At 41.5% G+C, this 25,613-nt stretch overlaps 1 protein-coding gene across 1 annotated transcript in view; it reads left to right on the forward strand.

Annotated features, from left to right (window-relative positions):
- The first annotated feature begins 247 nt into the window (after positions 1 to 247).
- Positions 248 to 25,613, forward strand: part of tmx4 (thioredoxin-related transmembrane protein 4) — a 37,306-nt gene continuing 11,940 nt past the window's right edge. The window contains exons 1-6 of the mRNA XM_063184680.1: positions 248 to 438; positions 904 to 1,019; positions 3,353 to 3,398; positions 8,121 to 8,249; positions 11,723 to 11,768; positions 21,433 to 21,534. Of these exons, the coding sequence (XP_063040750.1) occupies positions 263 to 438; positions 904 to 1,019; positions 3,353 to 3,398; positions 8,121 to 8,249; positions 11,723 to 11,768; positions 21,433 to 21,534 (615 nt within the window). The 5' untranslated portion in view covers positions 248 to 262. The remainder of the gene's footprint in view (positions 439 to 903; positions 1,020 to 3,352; positions 3,399 to 8,120; positions 8,250 to 11,722; positions 11,769 to 21,432; positions 21,535 to 25,613) is intronic.

Here is a 25,613-nt window from a genome sequence, read left to right on the forward strand (position 1 = left end):
TAGCGCGTATTTGGAAACTATGACCTTGACAATGAAGTGTTATAGCCTACAACAGCTCACCAGCAACACAACGGGGTTGTAGTAGGATAGGCCTACCTAGATGTTTTGTTGTTATTTTTGCTATTCCTTTCCGTAACAAACAATAGGCCTAACCTTGCAGCAGTGGCCTTCGGTGAGATGCTAGGGCAGAAATGTGTCGTTCCACCTTAAAAACGAGGGCGATATCATTTCCTGGTTGTTGGCCTTCGTGTGCATTAACAATATGGCGGGATACGAACGCTGCTGGAAGTTGGAATATGATAGAAGCAGACTATGGATTTACCCTTTGTTATTTCTGTTACTGAGTGTTTCACCAATCGATTCGTCTGAAAATAGCGTGTTGCCCGTGGCAGATGCAAACTGGACTGTCATTTTAGAAGGGGAATGGATGTTAAAATTGTGAGTAGAAGAGGAGGCGGGTTTGATTCTGTAGTTATTAGAAACAGCTGTCCCAACTGTATTTTTGTATTGATTTCTCTCGCACAGAAGGTCAGTTGCGTAAAACTTAACCACGCGTGTTGTAAAAATAACAACGGGTTAGATTCTGCACTGAATGTTGAAGCCGCCAGAAACCCGGAAATGTTTCAGTTACTAGCGACATTGTTGCAATGCTGGAAACAGTCATTAGATAGCTATGCTTAACTGAAATCATGTGCGTTTGTCCAGGCAGTCCATTTTGTCCTCATTGGACTGGTTTGACATATTTGAATTGCAGAGAAGCCTACGTTATTTAGGCTACTAAAGCATTGCAAGTCAGGCTTGCAGCAATGACAACATCTGTCACTGTCATCTGCCCCCTGGTTCTATGCGATTTGTTGATGTGACATAAACTGACATACACTGTCCCTGTGCTCATGTGTTTAGCTATGCCCCGTGGTGCCCAGCTTGTCAGCATCTGCAAAACGACTGGGACGGCTTCGCTAAACAAAGCGATGCCCTAGGCATCTCCGTAGGGAAGGTGGATGTGACGCGACAGCCAGGTACAGTATGCGTACTCACATCTCGCATCTCCGTTTTAAACGTAGGCCTAACCAGGTTCCCTGTGTTGACTAATTCACTTATGTGTTGTGCGGCCTAGTACCTGAAAACAGTAGACCCAGGTAAAACTAATGCGATGAATGTGTATGCACACATTACGCCCTAAACTAAGAATGTGTGATTGCTGGTTACTCCTGTTAACCTTCATTGTTTGCTGCCTGCCCATTGAGCATTTCCACCAACCTACATTAATATAAGTTAATGCAGTAGGTTTACTATATGTAGGAATGATTACAGAAAAGACTGAAAACAAAAACTGATGTCAAAATGTACTGTGTGAAGGGTTGCTTGTGATGAGCCATTCGCAGTGTTTTGTCTTTTATTGGCCTATCTTTGATGACGTAAGTGACGAAATAAAAACAGGCCCACCTTTTTGTGTGTTCACGACTGGTGTAACAGTTGAGGGCCCCTATATGGAGGGCAGATTTGGTTCGTGCCCTAGGCAATTCTCTTGATTTGCCTACTGTGCAGTGCGCTTCTACTGTAGATAACTTGATTCATTGCAAATAATAACAAAGTGACTTTTAGGAGGCAGCTTATGTGCTACGGAAAACAAATATTCTTACTTAGAGTAGTTACTAAAAACATCAGCTTTTTGCGGTTACTTTTTTCTGCTATCATGGCTACCAATTTTAGTCATGTCTTTTGCAGCACGCTTAGTAATGGCACTCAAACACAATTTGAAGAGGAAATGTGAAGGGGCCAAAAACCCTACTGGCAGCCCTCACCATAACAATGAGTAGCCAACATGAAAAATTGAATAGTGCTTGGTGAGCGATAAGCAGGGCAAGGTGAAATTTCAGTTCTTCTCTTCTCTTCTCTTCTCTTCTCTTCTCTTCTCTTCTCTTCTCTTCTCTTCTCTTCTCTTCTCTTCTGTTATTTATCTTCTCTTCTCCTCTCTTGTTTTCTGTTCTCTTCTGTTCTCTTCTGTTCTCTTCTGTTCTCTTCTCTTCTCTTCTCTTCTCTTCTCTTCTCTTCTCTTCTCTTCTCTTCTCTTCTCTTCTCTTCTCTTCTCTGCTGCTTCCACAAATAGTCACCCTTCACACTTGCAACAGTGCTTGAATTGAGTCTCCGCTTGCTCTGAGCAGAGCAGAACAGACCATAACAGGCACCGCACAACGGCTCACTAAACACACGCACGCACACACACAGACACACACAGACACACACAGACACACACAGACACACACAGACACACACAGACACAAACACACACACACAGACATGCACACACACATACACAGACATGCACACACACATCAGACATACCCCCCCCCCAACACACACACACACACACACACACACACACACACACACACTCACACTCACAAATGCACTAAGGCACACTCAAATACTAGCACACACACAAACACAAAAGCACTAGTACATACGGCAGCCTACACATAAGCCCACACATACACACTCACCAGCCCCCCCCACACACCCTACACACACACACACACTCACACAAGCCCACACAGCCTTAACGGTTCTCTACCCTTCCTCCTCCAACACCAATGCTCCACTCTCATGCGGGCGTGAGCGCACGCGCACACACACACACACACACACACACACACACACACACACACACACACACACACACACACACACACACACACGCACACACACACCGTTTGAACAGTCCCAATCACCACCATCCAACTACAACACTAATCATGTCCCCCATCTCCAGCCTCTCTCCCCCTCTCCTCTTTCCTCTCCCTCCCTTCTGTCTCTCCTCTTCTCTCTCCCTCAGCCCCTCTCTCTCTCTGGTCTCTTCTCTTCCTCTCCTCCTCCTCTTCTCCTCTCTCCCTCAGTCTCTTTCTCTCTCCTCCTGTTCTCCTCCTCCTCTTCTCCTCTCTCCAGGACACTCCAGTTGCCACAAGCCTGACGCCTACACATTTAAGAGCCTCATGAGTACCATGATCAGGGGTTTCATTTCCTTATTTTCATCACATTCTCTCCCCCCCCCCCCTCTCTCTTGCTATCTCTCTCTCTTTTCCCCTCTGTATGTCTTATTTTTGTCTCTAACCTGCATCTCTCTTCACCCCTCTCTCTTCTCTCTCCCTCTCTCTCTCTCTCTCTCTCTCTCTGTCTCTGTCTCTGTCTCTCTCTCTCTCTCTCTCTCTCTCTCTCTGTCCCTGTCTCTGTCCCTCTCTCTCTCTCTCTCTCTCTCTCTCTCTCTCTCTCTCTCTCTCTCTCTCTCTCTCTCTCTCTCTCTCTCTCTCTCTCTCTCTCTCTCGCTGTCTCACCGTTCCTGTCTGCTGTGCAGGTTTGAGTGGGCGATTCCTGGTGACTACCCTGCCGACTATATTCCAGTAAGTCCTCAAATGACCTGTACACACACACACACACACACACACACACACACACACACACACACACACACACACACACACACACACCGGTGCAGTGATATGGTAATTAATGTGCTTCATATAGGCCCGTGTCACTAGCGCCCACGCATGTCACTGTTCACACGCGGTCTGCCTGGCCCGCACTGCACTGCACAGCACGGTCTGAGGGCCCTCCACGCTGCTCTCCTGGTGCTGAACAATGTAATAGTGTAATGGCCAGCTGTTAGGGCTGTAACGATACACTCAAAGCACGATTCGGTTCGTATCATGATTTGGGACCTATGCAGTGTTTCCCATACATTGAGGAAACTATGGCGGCCCGCCATAGTTTAAATTTGGCCGCCATAGTTTACGAAAATGCAAAAAAAAAAAAAAAAAAAAATTTACTTTTTTTTTGTTTTTGTTTTTTTTAACGATATCCGTTTTTGTTAAAAACGATTTGAATTACGATTTTGAATTTCCTTCGCATTTTCCTCCTGGAGTAAATACATCCTATAGACTCTGTATTGGTTAGATAAGTAGTCCCACGGTAACACAGAATGAGGGGAAAGCATTAGGAAGTGACCTAGTATTACAGTTGATTCATGTGTGCACACGTGTAACATCGGGTGAGTAACAGAACATGTGCGCAACGATGCGTTATGACACGCCGATATGCCAGGATCTTCGTCCAAATCGCTAGTCGCATGCATCATCGCTAACTGCGTTTACATCGCGTGCCGCGTGTAAGGGAAATGTTAGTTGTTGACATGTATGGAATTCACTTCAATTTGTGCTGTTTCTTGCTTCAGTTGTGGACAAAACGATTGGCCAAACTCACAATAGAAAGCATTTGCTGTGCTACTGTCCCAGAGAGCTGAAAAAAAAAACCTTCATAGAAGAAGTCACACTTAACAGGGGTGTTAACCAATCCAATGAGTTCTCCCATTGCTCTCTCTCTCTCTCTCTCTCTCTCTCTCTCTCTCTCTCTCTCTCTCTCTCTCTCTCTCTCTCTCTCTCTCTCTCTCTCTCTCTCTCTCTCTCTCTGTCTCTCTCTCTCTCTCATAGTAGCCTACTATTTACCCATAACAAATGGTGAATTTCTGAGCCCTTTTTAATTTGTAGCCTATACCACTGAAGGCATGATAATGCTTCATCATACTTTTGAAATAGGGCCTATGTGCCTTTTATATACCAAATGTTTATCATTTTGAAATTGGTTCAGTTGTTTATGACTTGTGTATGACTGAAATTATCTCTGCATACTATCAGTGCTGCATTGCTTTGTAAAGATAGGCTATTCAACACACTTTAAAAAACACACTGAAAAGATACGGCCATAGTAGCCTACTGAAAACATTTTGTTCATAATAATGGTGATTAATAAATGGTGGTCTTAAATGTTCATACTGACATCCTTGAATTTGACTTGGTAGATCACGGCAGACCATCAACTTCAAAAGTAGATCTTGGTTAAAAAAAGGTTGGGCACCCCTGCTATAGAGAGAACCACAAGTGCTTGAAAGACAGGGATCAAAAGCCTAGTCAAGTTGTTGTAGTTTACTTGGGTTTGGGAGCAATATAAATAACCTTCAGAGAAGGGGCAGTTGGGATGAGTTTACTAACACTCCCTAGGCTTTGTTTTACAGTTGTAATGAGTTTGGTGACAGACCTTCATTGACACAGCAGAGGAGACATCGGGCTGCATATAGAAATTAATGTGTAATGAATGTGAATATAGACATAAATGTGTAATATGTTGGGAATTTGGAAAAAACTGGCCCTGTGACCAGCACCCCTCATGTAGAATGTGTACGCCTACAGATATGTGTGGGGGAAAAGGCATAGCCTACCCCCTAAGACCCTTTTTGTCTATGCGTTAACAATTTCACAGTGCTCTTAAATTCTTATCTCTGCTCCTATTTTGTTTTATTATTGTTTCCCAGACCCCTGCATGAGGGACGAATGAAACTGTGTTGTAAACAGAAATTATTCACTGTACTGCATTTTTTGACAATGACAATGTACTACTATTATACAAGTCATGGGTAAAATCTTATGTAGCCTTATTTCTCAAAATATAAAAAATATAGGCCCAGGCCTACAGTTTCTCCATGCGCCAATGTCATACTGTAGTCATTGTTTTGCATTTACGCTGCAAGAATACACCCCCCCCCCCCCACCCCAAAAAAAGGCCCGTGTGATAAGAAACCCCGCCCCCCCCCCCCCCCCCCCCCCCCCCCCCGGACAAAATAAACTCCGACTGCCCCCATAGTTTCCAAAATTTCTGTGGGAAACACTGCTATGGTTAGATACACCCCACGTTTTTTTATGATCGTTTATAAATAGAATAGGTTGCAAAAGATTACTAATAATGTAAAAAAAAGTTTGCAGATAATAATGATATTGATTTGAAGCTTGGAAGCACCATCACATCATGTCATGTGGTTAATATCTGGACTGAATGGTAACAGAACTTTGAAAGGGCATATCACGATACTGTCTTCTTGTATCACGATACAGAATAGGGACTCTGCATATCACGATTTCTCAATTCGATACAATATCGTTACAGCCCTACCAGCTGTCCATTGTTTTAGTAGCGATGAGATAGTCAAACACGCTCTTTTGCATTGAGGAAAAGTTCATTTCAATGAAGCATTGAAATGTCTTCTAAAATACTTTTAATGTTTGTCTGACAGTTTAGTTGTAACCAACTGGACATATTTTTGGACCTGCGAATATGTTTCATACCTTCTCCAGGGAGCTTCATCAGTTCCTGGCATTAAGCAACTGTTTAGTGTCTGTTTTTATTGTTTTTCTATGCACTGCACACACCCCTTCCTATGTAATACACCCATACGTGCCACAGTTTATGTTGGGTCTGTTCTGCACTGCGCTGCACTTGGCGTTGGTATTCAGATACGATCAGAGGGTTGCCGGTTCAAATCCCACCCTTATTTCTCCCTAGACCATGGCTGAGGTGCAGGCACCTAAAGTCCAAGTACCTGAAGTCCAGACACCTAAACCCAAATTGCTTCAGGGACTGTAACCAATACCATATAAATAAATATCTGTACATTACTTTGGATAAAAGTGTCTGCTAATTGTAATGTAGTAAGGTAATAAAGTAATAATAATGGCAATAATGATAGGATATTGATTATACTAATGTCTACGCCTGTGTCGCTACACCCCTCCAATATAATATAATACAGTACAATAATACATAGCTGCCTCTACATGATTTACATTACCATCATAAGTGTCTGTAGTTATAGTTTTTGTATGTGCACTGCACACCCCTACCTTTCCTATGTAATACACTGCACATCATTTACGTAAGGGATAATTGACGACACGGTGTGCGTATAACAGGAAAAATAATGCACACCTAGGTGGTGATGCGGCCACGACGCGAAGCGGAGTTACACCTGGGTGTGCATTATTTTTCCTGTTATACGCACACCGTGAAGTCAATTATCCCGCTTATACCACGGTTGCCACACTGTCTGAAATTTGAGGAATTATTTCGATGCTTTAATGGCTAAAACCACAAGAAGGTTATTTTCATAACTTTCTGGCGAACTGCCGTTACTAATTCTAAATTGAAGGTTGCTATGGCCAAGACACCGTCGTTAGTTCTAACGCATTCAGTTGTCAAGTCAAGAGCCAGTCGTTAATTCTATCGCATTTGGTTGTCAAGTCAGTCGCCTCAATGTTCTACCCATCCGATATATGGGCGCGTCTGACTTGCCCACAAGATTATGCTACAGTTGGCATGATTCCTACAAATTTACAGATCTCAATAGATTTAAAAAAATACCCCACGTATCTTGGCGACATTCTAAATGCCTCGCCTCGCCATTAACTTTATCAAAACAGGCACCTCGTCAATCTGCCCTCCTCCCATAGGAAACTCCCCTTGATTTATTTTCCACTGCGTTCCCATAGTTAGGCCTATTGATCCGAAAATATCCCATACTTTTCACAAGTTACGCTACTCTCTCAACTGATAAACGCTACAACCACAGGAAACATCTCCTCTCGTGTGGAAAGAACGCCCACGTGAAACGGGCGTCCAATGGCGCAGGGGATCTCTCTCTCTCTCTCTCTCTCTCTCTCTCTCTCTCTCTCTCTCTCTCTCTCTCTCTCTCTCTCTCTCTCTCTCTCTCTCTCTCTCTCTCTCTATCACAAAGTTGACAGAGTGATGGTCAGTTGGGAGAAATAAACATGTTTGAAATTTGATTAGGCCTACTAAGATTTGCTCCAGATTCACTATACATTGCTGGTGTTTCCAGACGCGCGATGCAACATGTGTCAATTCAGCGCATAATGCTTGCAACTTTTTTGTGTGTAATTTATGAACGTGCATGCCTTGGTGCATTGATACACTGGAGTTATGCGGTCAGAAAAGTGACCTAATAGTGGGACTACTTCAGGTGTGCATATATAGACAGTTAATCAACACCCAATTTAGTGCGTCACAATGGGAGATTCCAGACTGCCGTGGTATAATGGACATTATTAGGCCTATATTTACATTCATCTTGTAAGCAATAATCTCTGCATTGAGCAGTGAGGAAAGCCTGGCTTGAGGTTTTGCTTTGTTGTATGCATTGAGCGGTGAGGAAAGCCTCGCTTGAGGTTTTTCTTTGTTATTGGTTGCGTAATTGAGTCTCCCTGGTCTCCCTCCCTCCGCAGTGCTAAAGATGGCAGTTTCCGGAGGTACATGTCTTCGCGCTCTGTGGAGGACTTCCAGGCCTACGTCTCGCAGAAGAAGTGGGAGGCAGTGGAGCCTTTGCCAGGGTGGAAGTCACCCTCCTCTTTCCTGTAAAGAACTTTACTCACTTACTTATTTACGCTGCTTTGTTTCTTACAGTTTCCAACTTTGTTGTCTCCTGCTTAGTAGCTTTGTGCAGATGTAGATGGAGGCATTTAGGTGGAGTCATTGGGAATCCTAGCCAGAATGGAAGTCCCCCTCTGCTTTCCTGTAAATGACTTCACTCAATTACTCACTCACTAATTTGCGCTACTTTGTTTTGCAGTTTCCTCAAACATTGCTGTCTCCTGTTAAATGTGCACTGTGTAATATTTTAGCTCTTCATTTCCAGAGTTCATGCTGCCCATTCACAAATAGTATGAATACTGAATACTGACCACCACCATCATATTCTATGTAGGAATATTTATTATGACTGGGAAATTGCACTTTTCATACCATACATGAAAAGGGGGATCTTTGCCATTGTCCGCCATTTGGAATTTCCAGAAGTAGACATTTGTAAAGGCAAAACTTGCTGTGCTTTGGTCATGCTAGTAAATATTAGTTAATTATTAGTAAATATTCATGGAAATGTCAAATTTGGAATGGACATACACTTTGTACATGCTAGTTAATCTCCAGCCTGTGTAGCAGCTTTGTGCATGCTAGTTAATCACTGATGGAGTTCAGGCTTGTTAGACCTACGGTAAAGAGGAAGGAAAGCAGTGCTAAGTAGTTATTTTAACTATGTAGGTTTGCAGCACTAAATAGGTTTGTAGAAGCAGAGGATCTCTCTGTAGATTTCTTACAGACATTTTCACCGCCAATCTTTATGTTCAGACAAAAACTCCTAACATGAGTGTTTTTTTAGTGTGATGTTAGTGTGTATGAAGTCACTTAATTAGGTATGATTGGTGAATAACATAACCCTTCACCCCAAGTCGTTATGAGGCTGAAATATGCATCAGATAATCTGGCTAATCTCCTGTTAAAGGCTACATTATAGTCCTTGCACCAAGTTTAGGAATCAAAGTCATTAACACATGTTGCCGTGGTATAGACATTCCAAGTGCTACTTAATAAAAAAGTGAGTACATGTTGCTGTGGTATACACATTCCATAATTTTGCATCTCCAATAACAATAACCCTTCAATTGATATGTATTTCTTGTGCGAGTGCACAAATAGTAATGAAACGCTTAAGTTTTGTCGCCTATCCATGTTTTTGGAACAACAGCTAATGACCTTTAAATTAATCACTTAGCTTCAGAATGCACTCATATGACAGCTACAACCCTCCAAAGTAAGGTTTTATGCACAACAATAAATGTGTTGCTCTGAGGAAAGATTTATCATTTAATGAGTGTGGAATTGGCAGATTTTGGCTTGACAAAAAGTGTTGTCGCCTCCAGAAAATAATAATAATAATAATAATAATAATAATTTGATTTGTATAGCACTGTATCATACAAGGCATGCAACTCAAAGTGCGTCACAAATGGGGAAAATATATCAATTTTAAAGATGGATTTAAAAGGAGAAGTAGAGACAGAAACAAGAGAGAATAGCAAGGAGACAAAGAAGAAGCCATGGATAGATATTGTAGGTCCACATAGGTTGGGCCCAGGATTCTAAGGGCCACAGTGGCTAAATGTGGCAAATCACTTCAAAACACACCAATATTTTGCGTAACATCAGAAAATGAAGCATTGGTGCTGTAAGATCCAAATTACTTGAATGATTGAAGGACTGTATCCATGTGTTTCAGCAAAGTCATTTGGAAATGCAGCAAAAACAACCTTGCATGCCTTCTGGAGTTTATCCAGATGTTTTTATCTTCCATGCTTTCTCTTTCATCCTACGGCAGACATAATCAATGATGCTCATGTCTGGTGACTGGGCTGGCCGATCTTGTACCCAAGTGACAACACTTGATAACAAGACTGTTGTGTGTAGTGGAAGAAAGTGGATTTTTTAAGTGAGCATGGTAATAGGAAGTTGTTATTTAAGTTTACCACAGTTATCTAAGGAAGTAGAAATATGAACTGGGGTGATTATTTCCCGTGACACAAAATGCAGCAGATGGCGAGGAATGGCATATGTGGGTGTCATCCACCAAAGAAGCCTCTCCCACTGCCCAGTCACAAAAAAGTCTCCCAAGAGTTTATCAGGCCTAATTCTGACAAAAATGAAGGCTAATGGGACTCGCACTCTGAAGTCATGATCCCAAGATCAATCATTTTAGAACTGATGGCATCAAAATTGAAAGGTGTTGGAGATGAAGATTACGAAGAAAAATACATGGTGCCTAAAGTGAAACATGGTAGAGATACAGCTCTTCTGTGGGGCTGCATGCGTGCTGCTGGTGTTTGAAGGCTTTTTTCATTGATTTTATCATAAATATGTAGATGTATTGCCCTACGAATAGCGAATATGTTACCAATACTCATTGACCTTCCTTGTTTTTCATTGTGTTGCTTTCCATACTTACAATGACTCTAAACATACACCTAAGGCCAAAGTTGATTTTCTGAAGAGGTTAGAGTGATTCAGTGATTAAGTATGACACCTGATCTGTGTATTTGAAGTGCTTATTTTTGCATTATTGTCTTGTCAAAAATTGCCCTTTTTGTGTTCATTAAACTGTTATTCTTCCTTTGGAGCAGGACATACATTTTTGTACACTCCCATCTGTTTGGAATAACAGCTAATAATCTGACTTTCAATTAATCACTTGGCTTCAGAAGTCACTCATATGAAAGCTACAACCCTCTCGAATGAAAATGAATGTACAAAAATAAATTTCATGCACCAAAGAAAGATTGACCCTTTAATGAACACAGAGAGGGCGGATTTTCACAAGACAAAAGTTTTGTCGCCTATCGAACATAATGTGAAAATGAGCAGATAAGTCACTTCAAAACACTTCAAATACGCAGATCGGGTGTCATACTGAATCACTCTCACCTCTCCAGAAAATCAACTTTGGCCTTAGGTGTATGTTTAGGGTCATTGTAATCATGGAAAGCAACACAATGAAAATCAATGGAGTTCAATGAGAGATGGTGACATATTTGCTATTCGTAGAGCAATACATTTTTAACTTCATGATGTAATCAATGATAAAAGCCCTCACACACCAGCAGCATGCATGCAGCTCCACATAATATAGATAGGCCTGCCATTTCTATTGTATCACTCATAAACTGTCAATCACCATATTTTTCTAACCTTATTTTTACATGGTTATTAGAAATTAAAAGGAATACCTGTGGTATCTCAAATTGAAAAACATGTGAAGTACTCACTTCTTTTGCAAATCACTTGTAATGATGACCTATTTTGTGCTAGAAATTATGGCTATAATAGGTATTGACCTAGTATACAGCCCACATGATTGATCCCGGCCCCTGATCACAATCAGGAACGATAATGTGGCCCCCAGAGAAAAAAGTTTGGGGACCGCTGATGTAAAGTCTTTTATTTTCTTTTTTTTTAACATGGCCATTCTCGTCACTACCACTGATGTCGTCCTGCCCAGGATGTCAGGCATGGCAGCTCTCTTTCGACTCTCCGTATGGATCAGGGTGAGTCCCGTCTAAGTGATGAGCCATTTTTCCCCTCCTATCTTAACAGAATGTGTTTAGGCGTATATGGGTCGATGACATTTTTGGGGGGCTCAGACGTCAGATGGTACAACCACAGATAATGCCCATACATTGGTATGTAAATACATTGGAAATTAATGTACTGCAATGAATATGCATCTTAGGTAATCTAAAAACAAACAAAAATCATTTAGTCGATACATACAATATTGGCATTACCTGTGGATGCATGACCCTGACGTGTGTTACTACTGAAACGTATATTGACCCATATACCAGGCTTGTACGAAATTCCGAATGGAAAGAATTTCAATTCAAAATAATGCCATAATATGAACACTAGTTGGTGCCATTACTTTGAATTTCTTTTAATTTAATCTACACCACCCTTTGAAAGTATATACAACACCACCACCTAGTGTTCGTATTATGGCATTACTTTGAATTGAAATTCTTTCCATTCGGAATTTCGTACAAGCCTGCCATATATACAGTATGCAAGAAGTGGAGTTCCTTGGAATCCCTCTTAATTAACTCATATGAAGATGTACTTGAGATGTTGTGTCCTTCTGAGCCTCAGTCAAATCACATAAGGAGATAGTCATTTCAATAATCCACATCCATTGTTGGGTGTAACGCATTGTAAAGTAACATGCTACAATAATGTGTTACCACTGAAAAGTTGGTAATGAAACTTTCTTTGTGAAATGCGGTGGGTCATTAGTATGCTTGCTACGCAGCAAGCATAGTATTGTTATTCGACCATTTATTAAGCCTCTGAGGTCCGAGTGCCCCTCAGAGGGCAATGTGTCTCCAAAAACAAATCTGTAACTCTGTGAGTTTTTGTCATTGAAACATATAAGTCACACCATTAGAAACCTCAATATATATAGATGAAATGAAAGTACTTGAAAATGTTAGGGTGGTGCAAGCAGCCTAAAAGCCTCTGAAAAGCCTTAGACCTCAGATGGTTAATATGCTTGTCCTAGGCAAGCATATTGTTAACCGACAGAATCTGGAATGGAATTTTTTCTTCAATGTACTTAATAATCCACACCGTTTGAGATAGAGAGTCCGTTCAAATTACAATTGTTTGTCTCGGCCCGTAGATAGGTGCTTGTACTCTCTAGCGCCACCAACAGGGAAATTGTAACTGTTGATCCGTAGGTCCGATTTTCAAAAACTTGGTATCCCTAGAATCCTTTGGCCTGTTCCAAACGTAAATTAGCTCATATCTCAGTAATGACTTATCGGATCACAACCAAATTGGATACACAGTGAGAGAATCTTAATATGGGACCTTGCCTCCTCCACTTGCCTCCTCCACTCGCTTCTCGTCATGATGACATCACTGACAACAGCATTTTATTTCAATATCTTGCAAAAGCTCAATTGTAGAGTCTTTTTCTCATTTGCAATTGTTATGGTGAATGAAAAACAGTCCCTCAAAAGTTGTTGTGGCTAGGCTGACAGCTGGGAAACTTTATCGTTTTCTCCACGGAGGAGGGGCCAGGAGGCGGGGCGAGGAGACAAGCACAAGTGGAGGAGGCAAGGTCACATATTGGGATGCACCCATGATGACATTACCCCTGGAGGTCAAATTAGATAGAGTGAAAATTGGCCACTAGAGGGCGCCACAATTGGCAAAAATGTATTTTGGCCATATTGAAGAGGCCAAACAGGAAGTTGGCTCATATGTCGGCAACGCCCACATGTATCACAACCATAATGGTATAAACGTAATTGGTGGACCAAGCCGAATCCAATGGCTATGAAAAAAAATTGGACCTCTGAAAGTTTTTCGTCAATTTTTCATTTTGTAAAGTATAATAAAATGACGCCCCACCCACAATTTTTGTCCAATTGTCACAGACTTTGTGTCAAGGCATAAAAATGACAGGAACGATCAATTGAACCGTCTTCAAACAGGAGTCAATGAAAGTTGGTGGCGAAGACAGGAACGTAAGCTAAGATAGCCTACGTAAGCTAAGCACTAACGTGATGAACGTAACTCCCGCCATAGAATCGTCGTAACACCAAATGCACAGGGCAGAGCACTCGTTAGTGCTGTTCGTAATGACCGCCTCATCAACAAACTTCACATATCTGATCAGAGACCTGCTTATGTAGGAGGGGAGTCATCGAGCCACTGCATTTCATTTGGAACTGGGCCATCATCTTTACTATAGCCAGAGGCTGCATATGGATTTTTGTGAGAATCGGCTACTGGGGGGCGCCACAATTAGCGTAATTGTTTTAGGTCAATATCAGCCCGTAATCTGATCAATTGCAAACTCCGCCACTTTATATTACTCTGAAATGATCAACATTTCTCCTCAGGCAATAAAACTTAACGTAATTTCAGAACCGTAACGAGACTTGCACTTGTTTTCAAATCAAAGCGCCAGTGCGATATACTACAAGGTTAGCATCACTAGATGCTGTTACATGGTTAGTAATATTGGGTCATTTCACGTGAAATCAGACACTTTGGGACCCGACCGACCCGGATTTCAATCATACTTGGTGTGCCTTTTTAGTAGCAAGGTAGCACCCCAGAACTGCATTGGTTTGAATCTGACACTAATATTAAGGGAGAAACAGACTAGGAAAGGTTCACATGTGAGGGTAGGACACTATACATTCAGCCTTGAATATATCAGTCAGTGTTAGTCACAAAAAGATGCCTGTGGTGTTGTTTGAAAGCTCTTTTCTGGCTCTACATTACACAATCAGCTTGGAATACAACAACTCTCAGAATATGAGTTATGATCAATTGAAAAATCAAAAATTGAATATCTAAAAAAGCTATATTTTAAAATGGCCAGTTCCTTGTCCAAACGTAGCCGGCAATGTCATGAGCAACACCTCAAATGCTGGTGTTTGGTTCGTTATTCATTTCAGAGAGAATTTGACTCACAAATATGGCATCATACAGACCACTTACTAATAATATGGTAATACCATAGTAGCATCACATGACAAAACAAAAACAAAACAAAAATGGTCAGTGTCCATGGTCCCAGGTTTCAGAAACTAAGGCAGATGTCCATTTATACACACCAAATGATGATATGTGAATGTTTGAACATTCCTTCTCTGTGTACCTGTGCCATCCTCCCTTTACCGTACTTTAAAGAGATAATCAATGGCTACACTCTCATTTTGTACTCTACCAGTGCATTTGAAGCAGCAGCTGTGTCTTTTGTAGATAATGTATAAGTACGTCCCGTTGCAGTTACAGGTTCCACTACCAGAAGCACATCCTGATGATCCATGACAAGTCTATCTGGTCTGAAGGGAAAAGTGAAGGATGGAGATGGTCCATGAGGATGCAGGAAGTTCAGTTTCACCTCTCCAGTGCTCGGCATACATTCCTCAACACATGCTAGCCACCAGTTGCCATCATATACAGCTACAACATACCCTTTGATGCTTGAAAATGTAACACATTCCTTTACTGAGCTCACCCTTTCAACTCTGCCTTCTCTGAATGCTGAAAATGGCCTAACTTCCACTGTGTCCATTGACAATGGGCAGAAGCTGTGTAGTTTTTGAGTACCTGGAATAGTTCTTGCAGATTCAAACCTTTTCAACAGGTTCTCAGCTTCATGATGATACATCTCTGTTGTGGCAAACTGGCAATGGATGTTCTTGACATTATCCTTGACTGACTCCCTTGAACCAGGAAAGTTTTTAGTGGTAGCAGATTTTGCAGAAAACTATAGTTTTGTAATTCAAGATGCTATTCAATAATTTCACTGGAATAACCAGTGCAGGCCACAATCCATCCATTTGTATGCTACTACCAAGATCAGTTGAAACTGGAAAAAAAATCTGTTTTGTTATTTCAGACTGCAACATTCATGATACAATTGCTGTACATCTGTTTCAGAAGCTCCTAATTCAGTTCCTCAATGACACTTCATCAATGATAGAACGTCCAAAGAAGATCATATATTTTTCTGATGGTTGTGCTGCACAATATAAGAACCTTAAAAACATAACAAATTTGTGCCACCACGAGGCAGATTTTCACATACCTGCAGAGTGGCACTTTTTTGCCACATCACATGGCAAAGGTCCATGTGATGGCGTTGGAGGGACAGTTAAATGGCTTGCTGCACGAGCAAGTCTGCAACATCCTATTGACAATTAAATTGTAACGCCATACCAACTGTTTTGTCAAGGATAATGTCAAGAACATTCATTGCCAGTTTGCCACAACAGAGATGTACCATCATGAAGCTGAGAACCTGTTGAAAAGGTTTGAATCTGCAAGAACAATTCCAGGTACTCAAAAACTACACAGCTTCTGCCCATTGTCAATGAACACAGTGGAAGTTAGGCCATTTTCAGCATTCAGAGAAGGCAGAGTTGAAAGAGTGAGCTCAGTGAAGGAATGTGTTACATTTTCAAGCATCAAAGGGTATGTTGTAGCTGTATATGATGGCAACTGGTGGCTAGCATGTGTTGAGGAATGTATGCCGAGCACTGGAGAGGTGAAACTGAACTTCCTGCATCCTCATGGAACATCTCCATCCTTCACTTTTCCCTTCAGACCAGATAGACTTGTCATGGATCATCAGGATGTGCTTCTGGTAGTGGAACCTGTAACTGCAACGGGACATACTTATACATTATCTACAAAAGACACAGCTGCTGCTTCAAATGCACTGGTAGAGTACAAAATGAGAGTGTAGCCATTGATTATCTCTTTAAAGTACGGTAAAGGGAGGATGGCACAGGTACACAGAGAAGGAATGTTCAAACATTCACATATCATCATTTGGTGTGTATAAATGGACATCTGCCTTAGTTTCTGAAACCTGGGACCATGGACACTGACCATTTTTGTTTTGTTTTTGTTTTGTCATGTGATGCTACTATGGTATTACCATATTATTAGTAAGTGGTCTGTATGATGCCATATTTGTGAGTCAAATTCTCTCTGAAATGAATAAAGAACCAAACACCAGCATTTGAGCTGTTGCTAATGACATTGCCGGCTACGTTTGGACAAGGAACTGGCCATTTTAAAATATAGCTTTTTTAGATATTCAATTTTTAATTTTTCAATTGATCATAATTCATATTCTGAGAGTTGTTGTATTCCAAGCTGATTATGTAATATGTAGAGCCAGAAAAGAGCTTTCAAACAACACCACAGGCATCTTTTTGTGACTAACACTGACTGATATATTCAAGGCTGAATGTATAGTGTCCTACCCTCACATGTGACCCTTTCCTAGTCTGTTTCTCCCTTAATATTAGTGTCAGATTCAAACCAATGCAGTTCTGGGGTGCTACCTTGCTACTAAAAAGGCACACCAAGTATGATTGAAATCCGGGTCGGTCGGGTCCCAAAGTGTCTGATTTCACGTGAAATGACCCTATTGTAGTAATGTTTTCAATAGTTTACCATGGCTGTTTAAGAGAAGATAATTGCTTCGTACATGGGAATACAGTGTTTCCCACAGAATTTTTGGAAACTATGGGGGCAGCGGATATTTTTTTGTTGGGGGGGTATTTCACGAGGTGTTTCATGCGGCGTAAAAAAAAGAAATAGGAGCACAGATAAGAATTTAGGAGCACTGTGAAATTGTTAACGCAAAGACAAATATGGTCTAAGAGAGTAGGCTATACCTTTTCCCCAACACAAATAGGCGTACACATTCTACATGAGGGGTGTTGGTCACAGGGCCTGTTTTTCAAAATTCCTCACATAAAAGGGTAAAAGGGCTGAACAACATATTACACATTTATGTCTATACACATTCATTACACATTCATTTCTATATGCAGCCTGATGTCTCCTCTGCTGTGTCAACGAAGGCCTGTTGCCTAACTCATTATCATACAACTGTAAAACAAAGCCTGGGGAGTGTCAGTAAACTCATCCCAACTGTCCCTTCTCTCAAAGTTTTTTTTATTGCTCCCAACAACAACTAAAACAACTTGACTAGGCTTTTGATCCCTCTGTCTTTCAAGCACTCATGGTTTTCTCTATAGGATGTAGTTACTCCAGGAGGAAAATGCGAAGGAAATCGTTTTTCAAATCGTTTAAAAAAAAAAAAGTTAAAAAAAATAAAAAATATATATATATATATATATATTTATATATATATATTATTTTTTTACATTTTCGAAACTATGGCGGCCAAATTTAAACTATGGCGGTGCGCCATAGTTTCCTTAATGTATGGGAAACACTGGAATATCGTCCCTCGACTGTTAATCTTTCGCATGCATGCACATACCAACAAGTGGTTAGTGAAAGGCTGCTTATAAAGTTGTTTTGTAATGTTCCCATGCCAAGACTGTGAATCAGGCTTATCGTTTTGATGGTAAGGCTTGTGGCTTTGTTGTTGGATGGTTTATAAAGTGGTGTCTGCAGTGTGCAATTTGTTGTTTTACGTGAAAGGTTTAGAAATTGCATGACAGGCAGCATAATCAGCTCAGTCTTTGCACAGGGAGCATGGACTAGGACAAGTGCAGTTTGAAACATTTTTGTAGCTTGCACTATTTGTAGAGCTTGCACATCCACCCAAATTGGTAGGCTTCAACGTGGTGCCTGGTGCATTTCACAGGCTGTAGCCACACCAAACAGCTACTCATTGTACATTACCGCCGCCTTAGATAAAATGCAGGTTTTTAGATACGTCCAGCATCTCTATAAGACGGTATGTCTGTCTGTCCGTCCGCCGTTCGTCCGTCCGTCTGAAACGCATTCTTTTAATTGTTCCCTCATGTGTCCACAAGGCGGCAGAGTTGACTTTTTGGCCTGGAGCGAATGCCAAGCCAAATGTCTATGATATGTTACCAAACTGGCAAGGCTACGCAGCTGATTGCATTGTGAGACAACTGAGGGGGGCATTCAATTTTCGGCATTGTTTTGCGTTTGGAAAGTGGGAGGCAACTTCGTTCTGTCTCCACAGCACGCCAACACTGCTATGAAGTGTGTCACTATGTTCACGGTCTTTACCCCCTTATGAGACACTTCGGCCCATGAGGATGTCAAACGTGAGGAGGACTTCATCATGTTGTGTATGATAGTGTAACGTTGTGCTCAGCTATTTGGTTTGTCAGAAACGGAAATGATCGATTTGGAGCAGGGAGTTTTTGACACAGATGTTCGTGCTAGATAGAGGGGCGTTTGCGTTGCATAACGCGATAACCCCACGGCATGGACCCGTTGACAGGCCTCAACTTCCTACAACATTCACATGTCCCTCCAATTTTCTCCAGTCCATTAACTTGTGCACAGAAGTCTGTATGCACGAGCCTTTGAATATTCCCAGCGAGTTTGCAAACATTTTGCCACTAGTTTCAGTGAGTAGTCAGTGTGCGCTGCGCACTGAAACATGGTGCTCGGACTACAAGTAGACAAATGCACCATTTGACATACGGTGTGTTATTGATGTTCTCGGACATATCGCAAGGGAGGTTCATTCGTTCATTCATTTGCTGGCGGGCGTGTTGACCGCACAGGTGCTTTCCGTTGCGCTCAGGTTTTACGGTTTTATTTATTTATTATTTGTCAATGTTTAGCCTATCTTTCCCACATGCACATGATGCTGAAATGGTGTGATAGGCTACTTAAGGTTGATAAATAGGCAACAATGTCTGGTAAAGTAATGTACTTGATCTATTTGAAATTTGAAATCGTATGGTTCTTTTCCAAATCCAAGCATGGTAGGCTTATTATAAATTGCAACAAAGAAAAACCTTGTCTCGCCATTTCGCTGCCTGCCACGTTATTTGGAGTTTCCATTGGCAATTGACCCATTCAGAATCGACGTCCTCATGAATGCGTGCGCATCGTTGACTCAAACACACCAGAGATGTTTCAAGGGTATTACGAGAGACTCCACTCTTCTGGGTGGTACTGCACTCTAGGGCCGCCAACGTTTGGGGAAAAAAGGTTGGAACTGGCATAGACGGACGCATCTGTTGTCCGCCAGTCAGACTTGTTTTGTTGCAATTATGCCTATGCTAATTGCCAACCAACAAGCCTGGAAAAAGTGTACTCTCATCGTTTCGCAGATGGGTAGGCTATGTCAATCAAAACCTGCACATCTTCTGACGTGAATAGCGAATAATAGTGAATAGGTCCGATGCCCTTTTGTGATCAAAATGTGTATGGTAATTTAGGTTGTTTATGCAATATGTTAAGAGGTGATGTTGATGCTGAGTTTGCAATGTGATAAAGATAAGTCAGAGATTTGTTGAATATATATATTTTTAAATACAGAGTTTGCACCCCATGTACGCATCCTAACGTGATCGTCCATCAGGATGAATAAAATCTCCTTTTAAAACTCTCAGTTTATGTTGTTGTGATAAAGATAAGTAACACAGATGCACAGAGATTTGCGGAATATATATTTTTAATACAAAGTTTGCACCCATGTACCCATGCTAGCTTGATTTTCCTTCAGGCTGAATAAATAAAGGAGAGAGGACAGCACCCCTAGTTGCGTGTACTTTATTGACAGTCAGACGTTTCAGACTTCAGTTGGCCCGACACTGAAGAAGGTTAAAACAGGAACGTCTGAAGGGCAATAAAGCACACACAACTAGGAGTATTGGCCTGTCTCCTTTATTTTTATTCTTACTGAATGATACATTTCAGGTCGAATAAAATCTCTGATTCTAAAACAACTGTTCACTGAGGAGTGCTGGTCATTAAGGAGTGCTGCTTCACTTTTTTTCCTAAGCAGGTGCACTTTGGCTCAAGGAAAGGAGTCACTTCAAGATGGTGAAACTTAACTCAAGTTAGATTAGATTCTTTATTGTCCCTTAGGGATATTTGAAGAGCTCTTTTCCAAAATGAGATATATCCATTTTATAGAATGTTGGGAAATTGACATTTTTGTATTGGGCTCTCCATTGAATTGCATTGCAAAATTCATTTTATAGAGGTTTAAAAAGTATGTTCTGAAAACATTTGAATGGCAAGAATTCACATATAGATTATAGGACTTCTTAACAGTCAATTCCAATATTAAAATGCCAAAATTAAAAAATGGTGTATATAGCGTTTTGGAAAAGAGCTCTTCATTTGGTTTCACATCAGACTGTTCAGCTCCATCAGGTTAGATCTTGTAGTACACATCTCATTTGCTAAACATATAGACACCATTTTCACACATAGACACCAGTGTTGCCAGATTAGACGGGTGCCCGCCCAATTGGGCTACTTGGGATGAGCGTCGGCGGGCAAAAACGGGAAAAATTGTCCATTTGGCGTTTTTTTAAGCCGTTTTGGGCCCATAGAAGTCAATGTAATTTGCTGAATTTGGGCGGAATTTAGCGCATTTTGGCGGTTTTCGAGAGCCTTTTGGGCGGGAATTGGTCAGACACATCTGGCAACACTGATAGACACATAAACATCCTCAGACATTCACATACAATACATATACTCACATCTATTCTATACATATACTCACATCTATTCAAGTTATAGCTGTTTAAGTCTTGCCAAGGATTCCAAATGCACACTGCTTGATCAAGTTAAAAAGCAGTTAATAAGATGGACTGATACGTTGCGACTTCAGAGCCTGAATAAGATCTCTTTTTAAAGTGACTGCTGCTATGTATGCATGCCGCTGAGTGTGTGTGTGCTTACCATTCTCCTCAGCAAATCCACACGTACCTGACTGACAGCCTGGGGATCCCAGTGTGGGGATCCTACATCATCTTCGCCCTGGTAACCTTGTTCACTGGCCTGCTTCTGGGACTGGTAAGTGGAATAGCACACACACACACACACACACACACACACACACACACACACACACACACACAAACACACAAACTCACATTCTCTCTCTTCACGGTCTTGTGGCTCAATCAGATGGGGTGTGGGTAGCAAAATGTTCTGAAAAACATGGCGTTGATTTGTTTGACTTCCAACATCACAGTTTTGTCTTAATTTAAATGGCCTAAATGCTTATAAATGTCATGACTACCACGGATTGATGTACAAATGCACCACAAACTTAGTTGACACAAATAGGTTACCCCACATTGTCATTAGATCACTCTGTTTTAAGATAGCCGGGTAAGCTAACATTTTACCAGAACTAGGCAGCCACAAGCTTATATTAGACTACTTCTTGTACTTGTATAACGGTATAATGGGGTTAAATGTTATCTAGGACCAAGACACAATAGCATTTAAGCCATGTAGACACTGTTGTGAGTATTGAGTGAGTAATGTGTGCAAACGATCGTTCGCTGTTTGCTATCTCGCAGAGTCTGCAGTCTGTCTGCCGCAAGACGCTGACGGGCCGTAGTATTGTCACGATAACAATATATTGGTACCGGTAACGGTACCAATATATATTTTGGTACTTTGCGGTACAAAAAACAAGGGGGGGGGGGGAGTAGTGCAACGTTTCTATGTCCTGTAATGCAGTATTTTTCCAGCCCCCGGTACAAATCACGCCAATCTCAATATAACACTATCATAATAGTCTACTGCACTGACTGAAACGGCAGCATTTTTTAATAATGCCATCCAATCATTTTTGTTAAAATGACACAAAATACAAGAACATGAGTGGATATTTATTTGGATAACACAAATCACATCATAGTAAGTTACTTTAAATTCAAATGTTCAATATGGACTGTTGGTGAATATGTAGTGAATTATTTCTCGCATATTTGCTTGTTTTCACTGCTTTTATGGTAGCCTAGAATTTCACCAAAACCCAACTCAATATAGCAACTACTTGCTGTTCCCCGGCACTTCAGGGGTTAATGTGAAACTTGCGCTGTCCAATCAGAAGAGCCTCTCTCTCGCACACACACAGGGATGAAAGGCACCTCTTCTGTATGTGCCTCCCTGCAGAGAGTGAATGAGCTATTTGTGTCGTAACCTAGCATGTTTAGCTAACTTGCTACAGCCGAAAGAGGCAATTTTACAAGATGGATTCACAAAACAATCAAAATAATGTGACTTGAGCTAATTATGCATACAGTACAGCATTATACTATTCCAACTGAAAGTTAAAGTTACTTACAAATAAAAGTGCTAAGCAATCGGTAACGCTAATCGCTATTCAGTTTGGAGTGATTTAAGAAGCTGTTGCCGTAACTGGCCATGTTATTTGGTGCACAACACAAATAATATACTACCAAACGGCCGATTACATCTTGTTTTATTAACAAGGTGATGAAAAGGTAGCCAAACTACCCCGGCCCCAATTGAACCTTGAAAAAAATCTTAACAGCATGCTAGTTATGTCCCCCAGTTATGTCATCCACTCAGTGTGCAGGTCTGGGTTCCCATGCATAAAATTCATTTTGCAAACTAGTTCATCTGTGTTTGTTAGAAGGCATTGCTCATTTGTGGCCAAGCCAAAATATTTGCTTTGGATGCAGCCATTCTCCTCTCCTGCTCCTCTCACTGTGGTTACAACACAACGTTAAGTGGTGAGTGTGCCACATTGTTGCATCCCAGTAGCCTAGTTTTCAAACGCAGTATAGCGCCGTTTTAAATGCCTTGGTACTGCAGTACTTTTTTTATACCGGTATACCGTGCAAGCCTACCGGGCCGCGAGGGGTTGCTAGCCCCGGTGAGTATTGGTGACCACGTCCCCAGTGCGATATTCCACTCAGCAAAAAACGCCTGGCAGTTTGCTGTGGGGGGACTAGGCCTCACTCACGCGCTCACTCACACACTCATTCACGCATACGCACACACACAGAGCAGTTGCTTGTTTAGAGTGTTAAGCATTTCTCTGTGTCAGAAATGTTGGTCCCCAGGGCATACTTTAGGTTTGCCATCATGACAAGCCTGTATAAAGCCTGAAGTAGACCCTAAGGATGCTTGGCAAAATGACTGAAGTTGGAAGCAGTGTTTCCCACAGAAATTTTGGAAACTATGGGGGCAGCCGGAATTTTTTGTTGTCGGGGGGGGGGGGGGGGGGGGGGGGTCTTTTCACGCGGGCCTTTTTTTGGTGGGGGGGGGTGTTATTCGCGCAGTGTAAATACAAAATGGCAAAACAATGAGTACAGTATGACATTGGCGCATGGAGAAACTATAGGCCTAGGCTACATTTCAGCCATTTATATTTTGAGAAAAAAGGCTACATAATACACATGCAGGGGTCTATGTAATGAAAAAAATAATAAAACAAAATAGGAGCAGAGATAAGAATTTAAGATTACTGTGAAATTGTTAACGCGATAAACAAAAAGGGTCTAAGAGGATAGGCTATGCCTTTTCCCCACACACCCGATAGGCGTACACATTCTACATGAGGGGTGCTGGTCACAGGGCCAGTTTTTCAAAATTCCTCCCATTAAAAGGGCTGTAAAACAAAGCCTGGGGAGTGTTAGTAAACTCATCCCAACTGTCCCTTCTCTGAAGGTTTTTTTATTGCTCCCAAACCGAAGTTAACTAGAAATGCATTCAGAGAATGCAGACCTCCGCCAAGGAAGTTCAGTTCGTTTTGGACATAAGTGGAGTCATGATGTGGTTTCATGCATTTAGGCCTATAGGCTACATAGCATTTGTGTTCAGGTAATTGAACCGTCAAGTCGTAACCAAATTATAGTTCTACTGTCTCTTTTATCATTTTCATGTCCTCTAGCTGTGGTCTGTTTAGTTCACCTTTGATTGTTTTATTGGCAAAGTGATTGTTCATGCTATAGCCTATGCCTTCTGTGATTTGCAAATGCACTTAAGCCTTGAAGCTCATTGCTACATAGTCACATTGTTGATGATTGGCAGCATGCTACCATCTAAAACAAAATACAAATTAAAAAGCACAATTTTCATTGGCCAACACCCGTAGTAGACCTACATATTCTACAGTAGTGCAGCGGTCCCCAACGCGCAGTAATAGGCCTATTATATTATATTATTATATATATATATAGGCCTATTTTTTTGTAATAACAAGACAACACACTGTGGCTACTTTGAGCCGTTCACTTAATTATTGAATCAGAATGAAATGTGCAAGAATCCCCTTATCCAGTGGCTGTGCATGGATGGTTGTGGAGTGTCAGTTATTGTTTTGGGCTATTTCGTAAGGCTAAACAAACTTTTGAGAGGTAAATCCACTTCTAAAATTTCTAGCTGTTGCAATATCGTTGCAATATCGACACCAACATTGTGGTGCAAACGCAATTGCTTAGCGAGAGACATGTCGACTCGACTGGGGGAATCATTGCCTACCCCGACACTACAGTTGTTGGAGAAGTTCCTCCTACCTGTGATAGGTCTTGGCGCTGTGGCTTGACCCGAGCCTCTCTATTTCGTACTGAAAATCACTGTTCGCCGCATCTCCAGCGTTCATTCGTTATGAAGTCTAGGAACTAGTCTATGGAATGTTTGTAATGCTGATGGCTTCAGTGCGCGGGGATTTGGGAAGCAGCAAATCACCGTGGACTAACGCAATTCGCGCGCGCCTTTCTTTGAGCTTCATTTTATATGAATGTTTTGTGACAGCATTGTGAACTTAAACGATCTGCGAGGCTGTAGCTAAGGCTGCTTTTTGATAGCGATTTTGACTGCGGTAGGCTAATGCATTTCACTTCAATGCTCTGCCCCGGTGTGGCTGCGTGAAGGTACGCCAGTTAGGCCTAGTAAGTGGGTGCTGCTCAGGGCTCCTCCTCAGTGGTCCTTGCGCACCCTAGCAGCGTGACGAACACACACAAATTCGGGCCATCACATAACCTCCTGGCGGAGGTAACAACTTGACTAGGCACTTGTGTTTTTCTCTATAGGATGTATTTCCTCCAGGAGGAAACTGCGAAGGAAATCGTAATTCAAATCGTTTTTAACAAAAACGGCAATCGTAA

This window comes from Engraulis encrasicolus, chromosome 19 (genome assembly GCF_034702125.1).
Source record: "Engraulis encrasicolus isolate BLACKSEA-1 chromosome 19, IST_EnEncr_1.0, whole genome shotgun sequence".
NCBI classification, from domain to species: Eukaryota; Metazoa; Chordata; class Actinopteri; order Clupeiformes; family Engraulidae; genus Engraulis; species Engraulis encrasicolus.